Here is a 19,593-nt window from a genome sequence, read left to right as displayed (position 1 = left end):
CATAATCTCTCTTGCAAGACGTTTTCAAAGCTGATGATTGCCTTAATATATTGTTTTATTTCCAAATGTGATATCTAAAAGTGTCTAAATGTTGCAACTACATTCAAACCAGGCAGTTGATGTCCTCAACCGTGTTTCGTTAAATTATTAATATGAGTGAACGTTGGCTGTTTCAACAGAGCGTCATTACATTGCAACATTTCATTGTCGTTGTTTATCATTATCAGGGACAGTGTATTTCTTTAGGAATACGCCATAGTTGCCATAGTTTCCTGGCTCATCAAAGACTGTACAAACTCTACGTACATCTTTGGTGTACGTACATATTATTTGATTTGTAAATCATATTGATTAGGTTTAGACATAAAGCTGCATCAAACATATGTTGTACAAGTCAGCGTAGCTGCGCACGTGGGCGGAATCAATAGTGTCATATGACAGTTTGACCAATGTCATCGATGGCAAGATAGTGTCATTTTGACAGTTCGACCAATGACATCGATGGCAAGAAGCTAAGGAAGGAAGGAAGGAAGATAGGTAGGTAGGTGAGCTGTTGCTGACGTTTTCTTCGACGTCTTTATTTATACACGCAATGGAAAATGACGTGGTTTGAATTGCATTTAGAGAATTAAATAAAATCAGTTTGCTAAGTAAAATTTGAGGGCTGGGCGTCCAATTATGTCTCAAAGACATGGCTAACGCCGTTTTCTTTCTCCCTGTCAAAGCTAGCAGGCTCCATCTCTGATGATGGCGTCTGTTGCTAGCTAGCTGACTATGACTTAGTAACTAGCTACCCTCTGAACACATTACACTGCCCAATGCAGGCTTTCTATGCCACTGTCTTTGAGACATTCATCGCTTGATTAATGTCGATCTAGCTGGCAGTGTTCTGTACCAGCCAATAACTCGACTGTCTGGACTCTGGAGGAGAAAATTATTAGCCATCGTGTAGCCTACTCCCCTACCATTTATATAGGTATGTTGTTTATGTGTTTATAGATAGCTGACATCTGCCCTGGCCGTGGCTTCCCCTCTACCTTGACTGTTTGTGGAATGGCTGCAGTTTGGCAGCAGGTGTTGGCAGTGGACGCAAGGTAAGTCTCATTCAATAAACTGGTGGCATGGCATTGCCTGCCTGGTGGCCTCACAGTACTGATACAAATATGTTTACTGATACACATCTTGCATTGATTGCTGTCTAGGGCTAGCCTGGATAAACCAGACTGACCGCTGCTGAAACAATGGTGAGTGCGGAAGTCAGTCTGGTTAAACCAGGCTTGCCAAGCACCTTGATTGTAATTTAACTGCTGTTTGTATTAGTAAAAAGTGATACTTGAATAATGAATGACTCCATGTTATATTGAGCTTATACAGCAGTCTGCTGTCCAGGCAAAAAAAATCTAAGGAATTGTTTGTCTCTCACTTCCCCCGATCCCTTTCACAGGTACAATGCATACCGCACGCCTACGTTCCCACAGTTCCGCACGCAATACATCCGGCGGCGCAGCCAGCTACTCAGGGAAAACGCCAAGTGTGGCTTTGAGCCGGGGCTGCGCAGGCATTACCTGAGGCTGCGCAGCCAGCTGCTAGCCCTGCGCTACGGGCCCCTGTCTGAGCAGAGCAGCTTCAGGGCCAGCAGTGTGCGCAGCTCCCGCACCACACTGGACCGCATGGAGGTTAGACTGAGAGCAAGGAGCAGAGGGAAAGAGAGAGACAGACAAAGACAATAGGCTACTGTCAATACACATTAGGTCAGTTGAGATGGTTGGAGGCAGACAGATGGTGTAACTGACACTAATAAGGATGCGTAGTAGGCACACTAAACTGACCACTTTAGTTGGGAGGAATAGATGGATTTCAAAGAGTTGGTGAGTTCATATAGGCCTACTTTTGTCTCTGGCTAAGATTATTTGTTTTTTATATGGACGGCAAGTTCCTCACACTCACTACTTATGGTTTTCTATCTCCCTATTTCTCCTTCTCTACTTCCCTCTTTCTTGACAGGATTTTGAGGAGGACCCCCGTGCTCAGGGGGCTCGTGGTCACCGTCGATCTGTGAGCAGAGGCTCCTACCAGCTTCAAGCCCAGATGAACAGGGCAGTCTATGATGAGAGGTAACCCCAGCAACCTCTCGTTCAACCCTACTGACCCCATTCTATTTTAGTAGTTTTTTTATCTTTATTAGCACAGAATTTCCTTGAGTGATGGTCCGATTTGTAATAAATTATTCTCCCTGATTGGAAATGTGGGTGTGTAGGACCCCAGGTGCCTTGGTGCCAACCTCTGTGGCGGAAGCTAGCCGTGCCATGGCTGGGGACACCACTCTGAGCGAGAACTATGCTTTTGCTGGCATGCACCACATATTCGACCAACATGTGGACTCTGCAGGTGAGTGGAAAGTACAGTATGTGATGGGAAGATCAGTGCAAGGAGTGAGTATTTCTGTGTCTTATTCTCAAATTTTGTTGGGTTCCCTCCTTTTTAGTTCCACGGCTGCAGTTTGCTAATGATGACAAGCACCTCCTAGCCTGCTGCTCATTGGACGGCACCCTGTCCATCATGATCCTGTCCCCGTCCCCGCCCAGTGTGAAGGTCGTCCTGAAGGGTCATGCAGGTCCCGTCACCGACTTTGCTTGGTCCCTTAGCAACGACGTCATTGTGTCAACATCAAAGGATGGAACACTGCGTATTTGGAACACGGAGGATGGGAGGTGTATCCGTGAGGTCAGAGACCCGGAAGCTAGCGAACTGCTTTGCTGCACCTTCCAGCCCATGAATAACAACCTCACAGTGGTGAGTCATAGTAGAGACTCAGACAAAGTTTCTAACTCATACCCACACAATATCCACACTAGCATATCACTTAGAATACATGGCCAAGGCCAATACATTGCTTTATTCTAAGTGGTATGCTAGCTGTCCCTACAATGACCAAACTCTCTTCCTTATGGCTTTCCTGACCTTTACCAATGCTCACCTTGACTTCTGTTCAGGTAGGGAACAGTAAGCACCTCCTGCAGGTGGTGAACATCTCCACTGGGAAGAAGGTGAAGGGGGGTTCCAGTAAGCTGACGGGACGGGTACTGTCTATGTCCTTTGATGCCCCTGGGAGGATCCTGTGGGCCGGGGACGACAGGGGCAGCGTATTCTCCTTCCTGTTTGACATGGCCACAGGTATACTGAGGAAAAACATGCCTACTTTTGATTAATTCATATTAATTGTATTAATGAAACCCAAAGTGCTAGGCCACAAGTATGGGACAGACAAGTGTTGTGTGTGTGTGTGACAACTCTGAATTTCAACTCATAGGGAAGCTGACCAAAGCCAAGCGGCTTGTGGTGAGTGAGGGCAGCCCAATCTGCAGCATTTCTGCCCGCTCCTGGATCAGCAGAGAGGCTCGAGACCCTTCCCTGCTGATCAATGCCTGTGTCAACAAACTGCTACTCTACAGGTCTGTCAGAGAGAGCCAGAGAGCTACTCGTGCTCCATAATGCTCAAAATGCTTATACATATACTGAACAAAAATATATAAATGCCACATGCAACAATTTCAACGACTTTACTGAGTAACAGTTCATATAAGGAAATCAGTCAATTGAAATTATTTAATTAGGTCCCAATCTATAGATTTCACATGAGTGGGCAGGGGCACAGCCATGGATGGGCCTGTGAGTGCATAAAAGGGCTTTATTACAGACATATATAATCCTCAGTTTCATCAGCAGTCCGGGTAGCTGATCAGACGATCCCGCAGGTGAAAAAGATGTATGTGGAGGTCCTGGGCAGGCATGGTTACACGTGGTTTGAGGTTGTGAGGCTGGTTGGATGTACTGCAAAATTCTCTAAAACGAAGTTGGAGACTCTTATGGTAGAGAAATTAATATTAAATTCTCTGGCAACAGCTCTGTTGGACATTACTGTGGTCAGCATGCCAATTGCATGCTCCCTCAACTTGAGACACCTGTGGCTTTGTGTTGTGTGACAAAACTGCACATTTTAGAGTGGCCTTTTATTGTCCCCAGCACAAGGTGCACTTTTGTAATCATGCTGTTTAATTAGCTTGTTGATATACCACACCTGTGATTTATCTTGGCAAAGAAATGCTCACTAACAGGGATTTAAACACATTTCTGCACACAATTTGAGAGTAATAAGCTTTCTGTGCATATGGAACATTTCTGGGATATTTGATTTCAGTTCATAAAACATGTGACCAACAATTTACATGTTTAGTTTATATTTATTCAGTATAGCTTGATTAACTACTGTGTCGTGCCCTGGAATGTGTGTATGTTATATCATTCATGTACTGTGTGCTGTTGATTGAACAAGGAAAGCATGATCCACTCTGCACATTGCATGCAGAGTTGAGTTTGACTGGTTCTCTGTTCCTCTCGTCTTTATAGAGTGGTGGATAATGAAGGCACTCTGCAGCTTAAGAGGAGCTTCCCCATCAAGCATGGCTCTCAGCCCCTTCACAGCATCTTCTGCCCTCTCATGTCCTTCAGACAGGGCGCCTGTGTTGGTATGAGCCCTTCAGCCTTACTCTGACTTTCACTCTATCTGCTATAAATGGGATAAATGAAAGTGCACCACACTTAAGAACATTGATTGTGTACTGGTTGCCAGTACATCAACTCACTGAAGCCATAGTGTAGTTACTATATGTAACCATCTTCAATCAGTTATAGCAGGTCATAACAATCAGTTATAACCAATGTTCTTTCATTTGTTTCGGCAATGAGCAAATTTCAGGTCTGCTGAATTCTGTGCAATTTCCAGCATGCGTTTACTGTGAACATTGAAGCTGTACCCACTTTAAGTTACAGTTTGAACAGTGGCCATGTAGGTTACTGTGGCTATTTGATCATAATGTATACCATCAAAAACAATGTGGAAATGCATCCCATAACATTTTAACATGGAAATGGCTGTTCTATCATTCAGACTACAGTAGCAGCCAATGTGTGGTGTTCAATGTAGGCCTACATTCCATGAGACTTGAAAAAAACATGCAGGGCTTGACAGTGACCTGTTAATCCACTTGTCCTTCAGACAAGGAGCTGACTGAAAATGTTGTTTTCTTTTATGCAAGAAACCACTTTACAAAATAAAATGCATTATTATTCCCATACCATTATTACAGAGAATCAAAACACATTATACTACCCTCTGCATATTGGCTACTTAGCTTGTTCAACCCTGTCTCAAAATACAACACTGCCACTTTACCGGACTGGCTTTTCAAAGATGTTTTGTGCTCTGAAGCAATCACTCCACTTTTGCTGACTACAAATGATCTATAACTGGGCTAATAATTCACTAACTAGCAAAGGACATGAACAAAATGTGAACACAGGGCTCCATGCACCTCTCGCTTTGATCTCTAAACAAGCACATCTACTCATGACCGCTCATGCTATAAACACAGTTCAGTTCAAAGTAAATGGCACAGATCCATATATGGCAATGGTCTATTTGCATATAGGCCTACTGCAGCTCTAGTTGTTTATGCTGTTCAGGCTGAGTAGTGCGTGTCAGTGCAATAGAGTCCTACCCCAATGCATTATTCCTACAATAAAATTTATTGCATGGTTTGTTATGTTGCATTGAAAGTGGCTAATGCATTGTTGTTCGGGACATTTTTGTAAATTATATTTCCATATTTTTAGCTAGGCTATATGATCACTCCGAAAGTAGATCTGCTGTTGTATTACTTGTGAGGCACAGCTGAGTGAGCATACATTTAAATAATTTGCTTCTTATTTTAATTTTACTGGGCTGATGGTGCCTGCATCTGATGGTCTGTCTCAGCGGAGGGAGAGAGCAGCAGACTGAGGGTCCACCTCTCAACATCCCTCCTTTCTCCCTTTCCTCCACTGACATTGACCAAAAAGGCACACCGTCTTCCAGCTGATGTGGAAACTCGAGTCGCGCTGCATTATTTCTGCCTCATGCACAAATTCATGTTACTCCATGAACAGAGAAAGTGAAATCTTCCGCGATATTAATAAAGACCCAAGCCGCTAATAATAACAACGCAAGCCTATAGATACATTTTCCTACTCATTCATTGGAAGATGGGCTCCCTCCCGAGTGGTGCAGTGGTCTAAGGTGATACAGACGATTCCAGGCTGTATCACAACCAGCCGTGATTGGGAGTCCGATAGGGAGACACACAATTGGCCCAGTGTTACTGCTGGACTGCTTGTTGTAGCACTGAGTGGAAATAGGAAGAACGTATAATTTTATGCCTTATGAAAGTGTTGAATACAAACTTCAAAATGAACTCACAAACAAAAACAGCAGCTCTTTGCTGTATTTGTTGACCGTATCTCACTAATCATGGCTTTTAACGTTTTGAAATCTCACAGTATCAACTTTGCTGTAGCTTTCTTTTATGCCTGCTACGTTACTGCAGACATGGTAATCTGAACCATCCGATTGGCCAGCGGTAGGCCTATAGTGCACTTGATTTGCTCTCTGGGCCCGCCTGGAAGGCAGAGTTTGTACCTTCAGACACATGACATGGTTCAAAATTCACAACAGTTTGCCTACCCGGCGTGCAGTTTAGAGGGAACTTTGGTTATAACAGATTGGTTTTCACAAGTATTCTCTCTCTCGTCTCTCTTCCCTATTTTTCTCTTCCTTTCCACGCCTTTTCTCCACTCTGTATCCCAGTGACTGGCAGTGAGGATGCCTGTGTCTACTTCTTCGATGTGGAACGCAACACTAAGGCCATAGTCAACAAGCTGCAGGGTCACGGTGGCCCAGTGCTGGATGTCAGCTTCAACTGTGACGAGAGCTTGCTGGCTTCTGCAGACTCCACTGGCATGGTTATCATCTGGAGGCGGGAGCAGAAGTGACCAACCACCAAAAGATTCCTTCCATGCACTACAAAAAAAGCAACTACCACTTTGAACCATCCAATCACTAGAATGCTAAATACAAGGGGCAGGGAAAGGATATCTGTGTTTTTAAGGCTGGGATTTAGTGGTTACTGTGAGTGTGGTCCCCGCAAACGCAGGAAAATAGCCTTTTTCAATATAGTCAACAAACTGCGATCTAATTGAATCCCTGCCTAGGTTTTCAACGTAAAAGGGAGCACTGCTCCTCACTGAGGGTCTGGAGAGGTTTGCATGTGTCAAGAGTAGGACCTGTAATAGCGCTAACTACTTATTGTAAAGCATTAATATTGCAATATAGTAGTATTAAATGACAGCCTTGTTCCTTTAAAGTTGCCCATTTTCCTTCAATCATTCCCATGTTTATTGTTCACTGTGATGTGCATGGCATTCTATCAAGAACCCATCATAGAAATCAGTACTACATATTGGAATAACTACTGTGTGTGTATTGGAATAACTACTGTGTGTGTGTGTATATATTTAACAAAACAAAAAAAACTTGATGGAAATTCAAAGAACACCTTGTGTGTTTGTGAGAATTTGTGTGTTTGTATGTGCCTGTGGTGTCATTTTAATGTCATGGTTGCAAAGAAATATAATATATTTATGATATGCACATACTGAATAAAGTAGCCACTGTACATCTCACAGAGTTGAGTGTTAGTGTTACAATAGATCAAGCCAGCTTGTAGTTAAAAAAAAGGAAATGAGTTACCTCTGGATCATTCAACCATTACAAAGGGGGAAAGAATAGGGTTTTGGGAAGAACGCCGAAAATAAGGTGTGAGGTTAAGACAGGTTTAGGAGCTCTTACACGTTTTGTTCTATTAGATACCAGTTAACCTGACCATTATGAAGCCTTTGCTTTTTCTGATTACATAAATTCTTCAAAATTCACACAAAAAAAGACGTTCGCTGATTAAGATGATCTCATGGAACAACACGTTAAAGCGCTCTACGCCTGTTTTTACCATAGACCTTATTTTCCGCGTTTATCCTAAAACCCTACAAAAACGACATTTTCCTATAGGCTTTGTCCAAAGAACCATGGCAGAGTTAGTGCCTACAAAAAAGACGCCATTACTATTGCTCTGTTGCAAAGTGTAAATGTTTGTTTTTCCACACGTGCGCTAGAAGTCTATTGGTCATTTTGGCTGCCTGTCATTCTATAATCGGATCCAACCATTGGCTAGCTAGACTTCCTGGGATTTTGGCGGTGGAGTAAACATGGCGGAAGATTTAAAAGGTAATTCTAGGGAAAATGTTGGATTTTGCTTACTTTCCTTCCGTAACAATAGCAGTTATACGACAATCACGCATTTTAATAATACCATATAACGCGGAGTTGATTAGTGAAATGATGATGCACCACAGTTTGAGATATTTGTCGAATTTAGCCAGCTACTGTGGCTATTTCGCAATCAATGGTCGTAGCTATGTCATGCTGATTGTTTGATTTTCATTGATAAACAATAGTGACTATATCTACTATCACATTTTAAATAGTTAGCAACCTTGCTACTTAACGTTATGCACATACATAATGTTGAACATGTTGATAACTAAATGGAGTTATGATAGTTGTTGATCGAAGTGACCACAGTTGTGTTCTTTGTGTAACATTAGCTAACGTTAATTAACTGGCTTGTCACTCACTGCAGGGTGCCAAGTTGTATGTAAAGTGACAACGAACCAGTTGCAGACACTCTGTCGTCATGAAGGGATTGTGTGCTTGGATCTGGGGGTCAACAGGAAACAAATGCACAACTTCGAAGTGGAGTACCTGTGTGACTACAAGAGGACACTTGTTCCTGGTAGGAAGACAGCCAATGCCACAGGAGTACCAAAGGTTAGAACAAGTTCTAGCTAAACTTTGGATTGATTTTGGTAGCTAGATATTCAATTGATCCAGCTTGCAGTGCTATACTCTGACGGACATCACAGGCAACATGAACTTGTTCTTTTCAGTTCTTAACTGATGTGGTGCTGGTCACTGAAAGCATCCATCTGTACTTGAGAGAGAGAGAACTGCTCCCCTGCTCCAACCTCCAACCTGTATGTGTATGTGTGTCTTTCGGAGGGGTTGGGATAAAGCCGGAAGTCACATTTCTGTTGGCCTTGTGTACAATTGGACGTCTAAAGTGATCTTTGTCTACCTTGTCATAGGGGCGCCAGAGTTCAGTATGACTCCTTTCAACTGCTGTTTTTCTTCCTAGGAGCGAGAGTTCTACTTGGTTAAATGGAAGGGTTACCCAGATCACATGAACACCTGGGAGCCGAGGAAAAACCTGCGGTGTGTGGAGCTTCTACGTCAGTTCTGGGACGATGTCTTCCTGGAGCTGCAGAGACAGAAAAAGACTGTTGTCCCCAACCGGTTTGAAACAGAGATGTCCTCTTACCTGGAGCAGAGGGCCAGGCATAGGCAGAGCCTGCAGAGGTGGGAGACCCAGATCAACAGTGTTGGAGGCCTCACCAAACGCATCCTGGTCCGCAACCGTGTGGACCTGGAGGGCCCTCCGAATAACTTCACCTACATCAACAACTACAAGGTGTGCAAGGGCTTGTATATCACCAGTACTTTGTATCAATGACATGTTTCAACTGTAGTGATGTTGCCCTCTTTATGCCTGCGGTATTATGCATCACCAATAGAGTACAAATATAAAAATATACGCTACCGGTCAAACGTTTTAGAACACCTACTCATTCAAGGGTTTTACGTTATTTTTTACTATTTTCTACATTGTAGAATAATAGTGAGGACATCAAAACTATGCAATAACACATATGGAATCATGTAGTAACCAAAATAGTGTTTATTTGAGATTCTTTAAATAGCCCCCCTTTGCCTTGATGACAGCTTTGCACACTCTTGGCATTCTCTTAATCAGCTTCATGAGGTAGTCACGTGGAATGGATTTCAATTAACAGGTGTGCTTTCTTAAAAGTTTATTTGTGGATTTTCTTTCCTTCTTAATGCGTTTGAGCCAATCAGTTGTGTTGTGACAAGGTAGGGGGTGTATACAGAAAGTAGCCCTATTTGGACCAAGTCCATATTATGACAAGAACAGCTCAAATAAGCAAAAAGAAACGACAGTCCATCATTACTTTAAGACATGAATGTCAGTCAATCCGGAAAATGTCAAGAACTTTGAAAGTTTCATGTGCAGTTGCAAAAACCATCAAGCACTGTGATGAAACTGGTTCTCATGAGGATCACCACAGGAATGGAAGACCCAGAGTTACCTCTGCTGCAGAGGATAAGTTAATTAGTTACCAGCCTCTGAAATTGCATTCCAAATACATGCTTCACAGATTTCAAGTAACAGACACATCCAACATCAACTGTTCAGAGGAGACTGTGTGAATCAGGCCTTCATGGTCAAATTGCTGCAAAGAAACCACCACTACTAAAGGACACCAATAATAAGAAGAGACTTGCTCGGGCCAACAAACATGAGCAATGGACATTAGACTGGTGGAAATGTTGTTCTTTCGTCTGGAGTCCAAATTTGAGATTTATGGTTCCAACTGCCATGTCTTTGTTAGACGCGGTATGGGTGAATGGATGATCTCCGCATGTGTAGTTCCCACCATGAAGCATGGAGGAGAAGGTGTGATTGTGTGGGGGTGCTTTGCTGGTGTCTGATTTATTTAGAATTCAAGACACTCTTAACCAGCATGACTACCACAGCGATCTGCAGCGATACGCAATCCCATCTAGTTTGCACTTAGTCCCACTATCGTTTGTTTTTCAACAGGACAATGACGCAACACACCTCCGGGCTGTGTAAGGGCTATTTGACCAAGAAGGAAAGTGATGGCATGCTGTATCAGACGACCTGGCTTCCACAATCCCCCGTCCTGAACCAAATTGAGATGGTTTGGGATTAGTTGGACCGCAGAGTGCAGGAAATTCAGCCAACAAGTGCTCAGCATATGTGGGAACTCCTTCAAGACTGTTGGAAATGCATTCCAGGTGAAGCTTGTTGAGAGAATGCCAAGAGTGTGCAAAGCTGTCACCAAGGCAAAGGATGGCTATTTGAAGAATCTAATATATATATATATTTTTTTTACACTTTATGGTTACTACATGATTCCATATGTGTTATTTTATAGTTTAAATATCGTCACTATTCTATAATGTAGAGAAAAGTTTTAAATAAAGAAAAACCCTTGAATGAGTAGGTGTTCTAAAACTTTTGCCTGGTAGTGTATATAGAAATCAAAGCTTTTTTCCTAGGTGGGTGAGGGCATTTCGATGACGACGATGGCAGTGGGGTGTGAGTGCACCAACTGTTTGGAGAACCCTGTGGGTGGTTGCTGCCCAGGAGTATCGGGACATGGCTTTGCCTACAACGAGTGTGGGCAGGTGAAGGTTAAACCTGGGGAGCCCATCTATGAGTGCAACAATATGTGTCGCTGTGGACCAAACTGCCCCAACAGAGTGGTACAGAGAGGGATCCAGCATACCCTCTGCATCTTCAAAACAGACAACGGGCGGGGGTGGGGAGTACGGACCTCTGAGCGTATCCGAAGGCATTCCTTTGTCATGGAGTATGTTGGAGAGGTAAAAAAGACAACTTTGATTATAGAGACCACATATTTGGTGCTTGGTTTCTATTATCAGTAACATTTGACAAGCGAACATCAACATACTAACTCGTGGATTTCATCTCATGCAGGACTTGGTGTATCCTGGCTGTGTTCTAGTGTAGGGTGGTTCTCTCTTGTGATTGGCTGTGCTGTGTTCCATCCAGATCATCACTACAGAGGAGGCAGAGAGGCGGGGTCAGGTCTATGACAGACAGGGAGCAACGTACCTGTTTGACCTGGACTATGTGGAGGATGAGTACACCATTGATGCTGCTCACTATGGAAATGTATCCCACTTCGTCAACCACAGTGTGAGTAGTTCAAGTTCCATTTATTGCCGTTTGTAGGCACAAGTACATAGGCTAGATTGGAATTTCTCTGTGATAAGGCTATGTTTGAGTGTCCTAAAATAAATAAAAAATCATCTTCACCTTTCCTACCTCTATCCCACAGTGCAGCCCTAACCTGCAGGTGTATAACGTATTCATAGACAACCTGGATGAGCGACTGCCACGTCTGGCTTTCTTCTCAAACCGTGGTATCAGCGCTGGGGAAGAGCTCACCTTCGACTACAATATGCAGAGTAGGTTTCATCTGATATATCATATCTCCACAGATCCTAAGATCACTGAAATTAAAGATATGGAAATACAGTGAAGAACTGCATTTTTGAGAGGATACAAAATGGAGTAGGAATTCATATGCCTGATATAGAGCAGATGGAAAGGACTCAGGGTAAGACTAAGGACCACCCATTTAGGTCATAGATCAACCTGTTTCAAGATAACACAATCTATAATTTGGTCTGTCTTCTGTTCTCTTTCTAGTTGATCCAATAGATGTGGAGAGTACAAAGATGGACTCCAATTTCAGCATGACTATTTCACCCAAAAAGGCTTCTCTTGTGACTGGATCACCCAAGAAGGTTCACATGACTGGATCACCCAAAAAGGATCCTCTCATGACTGGATCACCCAAAAAGGATCCTCCCATGATTGGATCACCCAGAAAGGATCCTCTCATGATTGGATCACCCAGAAAGGATCCTCTCATGGCTGGATCACCCAGAAAGGATCCTCTCATGGCTGGATCACCCAAAAAGCGAGCGCGCATGGAGTGCAAGTGTGGGACAGACAATTGCAGGGGGTACTTGTTTTAGGGTTGCAGCAAGGACAAATGTATACATTTGACTTTTCCAGGATTGTCATTATGACAATTCAACTTTATTTCTGGCATTTTAAATGTATACTATGATGTCTGTGAATATTTTGCTCTATTTGATCATAAACTATTCATTAGTGTTTGGGGCATCTTATTTGTTTCTCACATGTATACTAAAACCAAATAACTTTAAAAAAATGTTTTTAACAACACTCAAATCCAATTTGTTGGCTACCCGATCTCATTGAATCTACACTACCTTTCAAAAGTTTGGGGTCACATAGAAATGTTCTTGTTTTTGAAAGAAAAACACTTTTTGTCCATTAAATAACATTAATTGATCTGAAATACAGTGTCGAGATTGTTAATGTTGTAAATTACTTTTGTTGTTGGAAACGGCAGATTTAAAAATAGATAAATAAATAAATAATATCTACAGAGGCCCATTATCAGCAACCATCACTCCTGTATTCCAATGACACGTTGTGTTAGCTGATCCAAGTTTATCATTTAAAAGGCTAATTGATCATTAGAAAACCCTTTTGTAATTATGTTAGCACAGCTGAAAGCGGTTGGGCTGATTAAAGAAGCCATAAAACTGGCCTCCTTTTAGACTAGTTGAGTATCTGGAGTGATGGTTGCTGATGCTCCAGATACTCAACTAGTCTAATGATCAATTAGTCTTTCAAAATGATAACTTGGATTAGCTAACACAACGTGTCATTGGAATACAGGAGTGATGGTTGCTGATAATGGGCCTGTGTATACCTATGTAGATATTCCATAAAAAATGAGCCGTTTCCAGCTACAATAGTCATTTACAACATTAACCATGTCTACGCTGTATTTCTGCACAGCCAGAAGAGGACTGGCCACCCCACATAGCCTGGTTCCTCTCTAGGTTTCTTCCTAGGTTTTGGCCTTTCTAGGGAGTTTTTCCTAGCCACCGTGCTTCTACACCTGCATTGCTTGCTGTTTGGGGTTTTAGGCTGGGTTTCTGTACAGCACTTTGAGATATCAGCTGATTTACGAAGGGCTATATAAATACATTTGATTTTGATTTATTTTAATGGACAAAATGTGCATTTCTTTCAAAAACAAGGATATTTCTAAGTGACCCCAAACTTTTTTTGAACGGTAGTGTGTATATAGCAATGCATACATGCTGAATAACTACTCTTCCTTTTCATGTAATCATGTGTTGTACAACACTGGCGTGTGAAAGTTAAAAAGGTGTGTTCTACAGCTTCTTAGGAACAGGAGCCATTGATAGAGTTTGGAAAGTGCTTTATGACTGGGTTGCAATAGGCTGGCAAGGCATCAATTATACGCTGTAGGCCTGTCACTCTCTGTTTGAGGTCTCCTTCATTGGTGGATGGAGCTACCGCCCCTCATTGAGGTTGCAATATGTTACAAAGGCCACATTCCAATTGTCGGAACTCTTCCCAGTGTGCGTTCCAGTCATGTAATTTGACCAGACATTCCATAAAGGATGTCATTCAGTTGCCAAAGCTACACTCTATATTGAGCATGCTACTCATCTTGGTCCAGATCTTTCTGTAAATAAATTTCCTTTTTATTTTTAAGAGTAAAACTAGCTAAATTAATATTTTATTATACCCACTGAATGTTGAGCTCAAGTTGTTTTTCATTCTTTAATTTTCTAAGGATATGGGTCCTATTGAAACTTGAAGTCAGCACTCAGAAGCCAGATCAAAATGCATCAAAAGTAGACTTTATTGGTGAGTGTAAAAACAACTGCCACTTCATATGCTCTACAAGAGAATATATTACAAAATAATGCCAGGCCCCTAATCTTCAACCCCAGTTCACTTCTCAGTTTTTGTTTTTTTGCCTAAAATGACATACCCAAATGTAACTGCCTGTAGCTCAGGACCTGAAGCAAGGATATGCATATTCTTGATACTTTTTGAAAGGAAACACTTTGATGTTTGTGGAAATGTGAAATTAATGTAGGAGACTATAACACATTAGATCTGGTAAAAGATAATACAAAGAAAAAAACATGTTTTTTTTGTATTTTGTTTGTACCATCACTTTTGAAATGCAAGAGAAAGGCCATAATGTATTATTCCAGCTGCAATTTAGAGTTTGGCCACTAGATGACAGCATTGTGCGCTCGCAAAGTTTTGGACTGATCCAATGAACCATTGCATTTATTTTCACCCTTTTGTATCAAGACTGCCCAAATGTGCCTAATTGGTTTATTAATACATTTTCAAGTTCATAACTGTGCTCTCTCCTCAAACAATAGCATGGTATTATTTCACTGTAATAGCTACTATAAATTACACAGTGCCGTTAGATTAACAAGAATTTAAGCTTTCTGCCAATATCAGATATGTCTATGTCCTGGGAAATAATCTTGTTACTTACAACCTTATGGTAATTGCATTTAGCCTACGTTAGCTCAACCGTCCCGTGGGGGACCCGCTGATCCTGTAGAGGTTTCAAGTCAGAAATAATTAATACTGAATTTCAAACATTCCCTGATGGTAAAATAAACTACAAAATCAAATGGATCTTGTTCCAATGCACATGAGATTCTTTCCAGTCTAGACTGCAGTTGATCATAACCTACACTGAGTGTACAAAACATATCATGGAAAGAGCAGGTTTTCCTAGACTGACCGGTTGAATACATGTGAAAGCAATGATCCCTTATTGATATCACTTGTTAAATCCTCTTCAATCAAGGTAGATGAAGTGGAGGAGACAGGTTAAAGAAGGATTTTTAAGCCTTGAGACAATTGAGACCTCGATTGTGTATGTGTGCCATTGAGGGGTATGGTAGTAAATAAAGAAGATTGAAGTGCCTTTTGAACGGGGTATGGTAGTAAGTGCCAGGCGCACCAGTTTGTGTGTGTCAAGAACTGCAACGCTGCTTTTTTTTTAATGGTCAACAGATTCCCTTGTGTATCAAGAATGTTCCACCACCCAAAGGACATCCAGCCAACTTGACACAACTGTGGAAAGCATTGGAGTCAACATTGGCCAGCATACCGGTGGAACACTTTCGACACCTTGTAGATTCCATGCCCTGACGAATTGAAGCCGTTCTGAGGGTAATATGGGGGAGTGCAACTCAAAAGTTTTGTACACAGTATATCCTGCTATTTATGGTGAAAAATCAGTTTTAACATGTTAATGAGATAATCTACTGAGAATGTTCATTACTAGTATTACTACAAACCTGCTTCTCATACTGCATGTCTCCACACACACATCATCTGCACATTACAAATGAAACAAAGTCGTAATACATTTGCAAAAATAGTAGCGTCTGATAAACATTCTCTTTACAAAAAAAGGTCAGATAGGCATTTCTGTATGATACAAACAAAACACCCCAATCCCACCCCATCACACGATATAGTAGTGCATCATGTGATGGTGAACACAAACAGCTCATGGCGGTGCAGCTGTTGGTGTTGTCTAGTCCTGCTGTAGGTGGGCAGGTGGGCCCTCAGCACTTTCCTCAAGTCCTCATTGAGCAGGAGGCAGAAGATAGGGTTGACTCCTGCTTGGGCGAAGCTCATCCACACTGTGATGGAGAGGTACCTGTGAGGGATGGAGCAGGACTTGACAAACACCCTCCAGAAACAGGCCACTATGTAGGGAGCCCAGAGCACCAGGAAGAGCAGGGTGATGATGTAGAACATCCTGCCTAGCCTCCTCTCAGATCTGACCTCCTCCATGCCCAGCAGGCGCTGCTGCTGCTGGTTGTGCAAAGTCTGCCTGATGCCCAGCAGGGTGGGGGGCATTGGGCCTCGGCCAAAGCCTGCGATCCAGTTGGCTGCTGCCTGACCCGTGGCACCCGGGCCATGGAAGGTCCAGTTCTGGCTGATGGCTGGCATTAGCTGGACAGGCTTCATCTTGCGGTGCTTGTATTCAAACAGCAGGAGTTTGGTGTAGAAACCGTGAGTGGCCAAGACCACGACGGCCAGCATGAGCATGAAGCCCAGAGTGTCATTGGTCTTAAGGTAGCGATGCTCGAAAATGCACTGGTCCTCGTCTTGAATGAACTTGTACGTCCCCACGTCAAAGACAGGCGGAGACGCCATGGCAATGGCCAAAGTCCAGACCATGCAGATGATGGCAGCGCAAGTCCAGACCGTCATGCGTTTGGCGTAGAAGCGGTGGTGGGCGATGGCCAGGTAGCGGGTCACAGCCACACAGAACAGCATGAAGGCAGCGTGAAAACAGAAGAGCACAGCTAGGAAGGCCACCAGCTTACAGCTGAAGGCACTGTAGGTCCATGCTGAGCTGTTGTGGACAGACACCAGGACGAAGGGGAAGCAGGCAGCAGAACGGATGACATCAGCTAGGCAAAGGTCCAGCAGGAAGAAATAGGGGGCCTTGTGAAGGGCCCGGTCTCGGAGGACCAGCAGAGACACCAGCAGGTTGCCTGCTAGGCTGACACAGAGGATCAGGCCCAGGAACACCAACTTGACATAGGTGGACACGGCCGCAGCTGAGATTCCTTCACTGCTGGTGCTGCTAATACTACTGGCCCTCTGTGAGGCCAACACTGCCAGCAGGCTCCCTGGGCCATCTATGCCAAAGATCTGGGTCTGGTTAGACATGCCTTCAACTCTATGATCCTAGGGGTAGGGGTGCTAGGGTGATTCTACCCCCTCTCTCTCGGACCGACGCCACTCTTCCGCCTATTGCACGGCAGCCCTCCTATCGTTCGTCCTGGGGTTTTCTTCCTTTGTCCCGCCTCTTACAGGGATATGTGAGGATCCATTCTACATAACAGGCTCATTTGACTCCATTACATTTAGCACCTGTGAACAAAGAAACAGAAGACAGTGCATTGACACTAACTCCAGGAGAACATAGCTAACATATTTATACATTTACCAGAGAGCAATCATCTGTACAACAGGCAGCCTTGGCTCATACCTTTGTCAGACCGATTCGGATCCATAAAAACAACAAGGAAAACTAAAACATGGCTTCCAGAAACGTGTGTTGGGCAACAGTGAGGATATCTCCACCTTCCTGTCTTTCTATTGCTGGGATCAAATCAGCAGTTCTCCAGCATGCCTGCTCCTTGGCGCTCTCAATAATCACCTTGCCTGTTGCTAAGATACAACAGCTCACATACTTTGTTCAGGAGTGTAGGTGTTTGAGTGCATGCATGGGGGTGTATAGGGGATGGAGCAGAGGACAATCAATCAGGTACAATAAGACAGACTGCAATAGAGCAACTAATTCACATTCTAAATGTGAAAATAGTGTTTGTGCCAAAAAAGGGTACTCAAAATTGATTGCATGTGATTAAAAAGAAATAAAGTTACCATTTGGGCCTACAGCTGAACAAAGGAGTTGGGAAGCAGATGTGGGTCTATGAGTATATCTGAGAGTGATTGATTAACCTGTTGACTTCATAGAATATAAACGATTCCCTAATATTTGAATACATAGGCCATGAACAATGTAGGCCTAAACGTAATACCAATATGGCAAGGAAATGTTTACATTGCATGCAGGGCATTGAAGAGGAAACTAGATTATTTTCTGCACATTAGAATACCATAACCCAAACATGTTGTAACTTAATTGTAGAAGCCGCAGGTACAATAAAGAAATCTAACTAACTGACCTTCGGGAATTCATTGTTGTGCCCAGCACTCAAACATTTAGCACCATGGACAGCGCCACACCAGCGCGAACTAAAACAAAGGACTGATCGCAGATTTATCAGCACCACTGCCACTGAACAGCGCCGCGCCCAGGCAACTCATATAACGATAAGGACGCACCTGTTGTTGGATCTGGGTCTGCAGGGAGGCCTAAATAAATGGAAGATTATTGCAATACTGCTTTCATCCCAAATAAGACTGGATGTATGCAATCTTAATCACAGGCCTTGCTACTAATGACTAGCTTTGATTAGAAACATATTTCTGCATGAACTCAAATCACTTAATCAATGCGTTGACTTTTTATATGTTTTAAGTAATGCCCTGTGAGCATCCAGCATGAGAAAGAGATATAAACAGGTGGATCATCATGTTCCATTTGGTAATTTGATTCATATACAGAATTAACTTACCTTCGATTTCTGGGATTTGTAAAGATGCGGGAAACCTCAGTCAGAGAGGCGGCACTGACACTGATATTAACACATTCTTCAGTCAATATTGAAACGACCACACTCAAGATAGGCTATGTCTGTCCTCTGAGCGATGATACGATTCGGCCACAGGTAGCCTGATGTTCACTGAGCCTCTTAAACATAAGTTTCACACAGACAAAGGTTGTGTCCAATTTTCGTGTCCATCATTTCATGTAATTTGTACGATCTTCGGATGTATTGTCACGTCGAGGTAAATATAGAGTCTAAAGACAATTTAGGAGAGGTTACAGCACGTAGGCGGCTAGCTTCTATGTAGCCTGCAATACAACCTATCTTCCTCTATATCGTCAGATCTAAGATTTTCATAGCGGTGAAATATCGAGTTTCCCTTGACGAACGTCTTGACGCTCCTTGTTTATGCATTTCCATCCATCCGTCTTCAAATGAACCTCGATGAATCTCTATTTTCATTATTTAGAAGTGAACGCTGTGCATTTATTAACCCCGTCATTTGTAGCCAGTCTGGTTTTTTTTTGTCAGGTGAAGGTCCACATTGCATTTGTCTGCCTAATTCTAGCGGACCGCATTTGATTTGGCATACTGAAAATTATAATTATTGGAATTCCTATCGCATTACGGTCAAACTAAAAAAGGTTGAGTATTTAAATGAATGATTTTAAAGTAATCCCAATTAATTAAATGGCTGCTTGTGTGGATGCTGCTCGCCTATTCGCGGAGTTCGTCGGTTCTATTCGTAGGGAAGAGAGAGCGTCAGAGAGAGAGAGAGACTGAGAGCGTCAGGGTCATAACTAAATCTA

At 42.8% G+C, this 19,593-nt stretch overlaps 3 protein-coding genes across 13 annotated transcripts; 2 read left to right on the top strand and 1 right to left on the bottom strand.

Annotated features, from left to right (window-relative positions):
- Positions 1–208: 208 nt before the first annotated feature.
- LOC109908158 (WD repeat-containing protein 13) lies at positions 209–7,557 on the top strand. 7 transcript variants are annotated; one of them, XM_031794431.1, is made up of 11 exons: positions 498–537; positions 1,000–1,094; positions 1,203–1,244; positions 1,445–1,676; positions 2,005–2,114; positions 2,258–2,388; positions 2,486–2,793; positions 2,994–3,174; positions 3,311–3,452; positions 4,408–4,526; positions 6,683–7,557. In XM_031794431.1, the coding sequence occupies exons 4-11, from the start codon at positions 1,671–1,673 to the stop codon at positions 6,865–6,867; spliced, it is 1,182 nt and encodes a 393-aa protein (XP_031650291.1). In that variant the 5' UTR covers positions 498–537; positions 1,000–1,094; positions 1,203–1,244; positions 1,445–1,670; the 3' UTR covers positions 6,868–7,557. The 7 variants fall into 7 exon arrangements, with proteins under 7 accessions (XP_020362272.1, XP_020362273.1, XP_020362274.1 ...); XM_031794432.1 differs by having other exon boundaries at positions 498–541; XM_020506683.2 differs by lacking the exon at positions 1,203–1,244 and having other exon boundaries at positions 209–537.
- Positions 7,558–7,811: 254 nt separating this feature from the next.
- Positions 7,812–13,013, top strand: LOC109908559 (histone-lysine N-methyltransferase SUV39H1). Of its 5 annotated transcripts, none has more exons than XM_020507224.2 (8): positions 7,812–8,155; positions 8,571–8,758; positions 8,878–8,970; positions 9,126–9,458; positions 11,153–11,479; positions 11,670–11,816; positions 11,959–12,088; positions 12,333–13,013. In XM_020507224.2, the coding sequence occupies exons 1-8, from the start codon at positions 8,137–8,139 to the stop codon at positions 12,662–12,664; spliced, it is 1,569 nt and encodes a 522-aa protein (XP_020362813.1). In that variant the 5' UTR covers positions 7,812–8,136; the 3' UTR covers positions 12,665–13,013. The 5 variants fall into 5 exon arrangements, with proteins under 5 accessions (XP_020362813.1, XP_031650287.1, XP_031650286.1 ...); XM_031794427.1 differs by having other exon boundaries at positions 7,816–8,155; positions 8,878–8,964; XM_031794426.1 differs by lacking the exon at positions 7,812–8,155 and adding an exon at positions 8,184–8,336 and having other exon boundaries at positions 8,878–8,964.
- A 1,366-nt stretch (positions 13,014–14,379) lies between these two features.
- On the bottom strand, positions 14,380–19,531 carry LOC109908157 (probable G-protein coupled receptor 173). The gene is made up of 2 exons (XM_020506681.2): positions 18,752–19,531; positions 14,380–17,477 (listed from the first exon to the last, which is right to left on the bottom strand). The coding sequence occupies exon 2, from the start codon at positions 17,271–17,273 to the stop codon at positions 16,071–16,073; it is 1,203 nt and encodes a 400-aa protein (XP_020362270.1). The 5' UTR covers positions 17,274–17,477; positions 18,752–19,531; the 3' UTR covers positions 14,380–16,070.
- Positions 19,532–19,593: the final 62 nt, after the last annotated feature.

The sequence above is a fragment of the Oncorhynchus kisutch genome, linkage group LG17 (genome assembly GCF_002021735.2).
Source record: "Oncorhynchus kisutch isolate 150728-3 linkage group LG17, Okis_V2, whole genome shotgun sequence".
In the NCBI taxonomy this organism is placed as follows: domain Eukaryota; kingdom Metazoa; phylum Chordata; class Actinopteri; order Salmoniformes; family Salmonidae; genus Oncorhynchus; species Oncorhynchus kisutch.
The sequence above is the reverse complement of the archived record's forward strand: the minus strand, read 5'-3'. Positions and strand labels throughout refer to the sequence as shown.

Bases quoted from the DNA above. Each gene is read 5' to 3' on its own strand.
- LOC109908559 (XM_020507223.2), top strand. From the start codon at position 8,267: ATGATGATGCACCACAGTTTGAGATATTTGTCGAATTTAGCCAGCTAC. The intron at 8,759-8,877 runs GTTAGAACAAGT...TGTTCTTTTCAG, and splicing joins ATGCCACAGGAGTACCAAAG to TTCTTAACTGATGTGGTGCT. The intron at 9,459-11,152 runs GTGTGCAAGGGC...CTTTTTTCCTAG, and splicing joins CCTACATCAACAACTACAAG to GTGGGTGAGGGCATTTCGAT.
- LOC109908157 (XM_020506681.2), bottom strand. From the start codon at position 17,273: ATGTCTAACCAGACCCAGATCTTTGGCATAGATGGCCCAGGGAGCCTG.
- LOC109908158 (XM_031794429.1), top strand. The intron at 1,095-1,444 runs GTAAGTCTCATT...TCCCTTTCACAG, and splicing joins GTGTTGGCAGTGGACGCAAG to GTACAATGCATACCGCACGC. The intron at 1,677-2,004 runs GTTAGACTGAGA...CTTTCTTGACAG, and splicing joins CCACACTGGACCGCATGGAG to GATTTTGAGGAGGACCCCCG.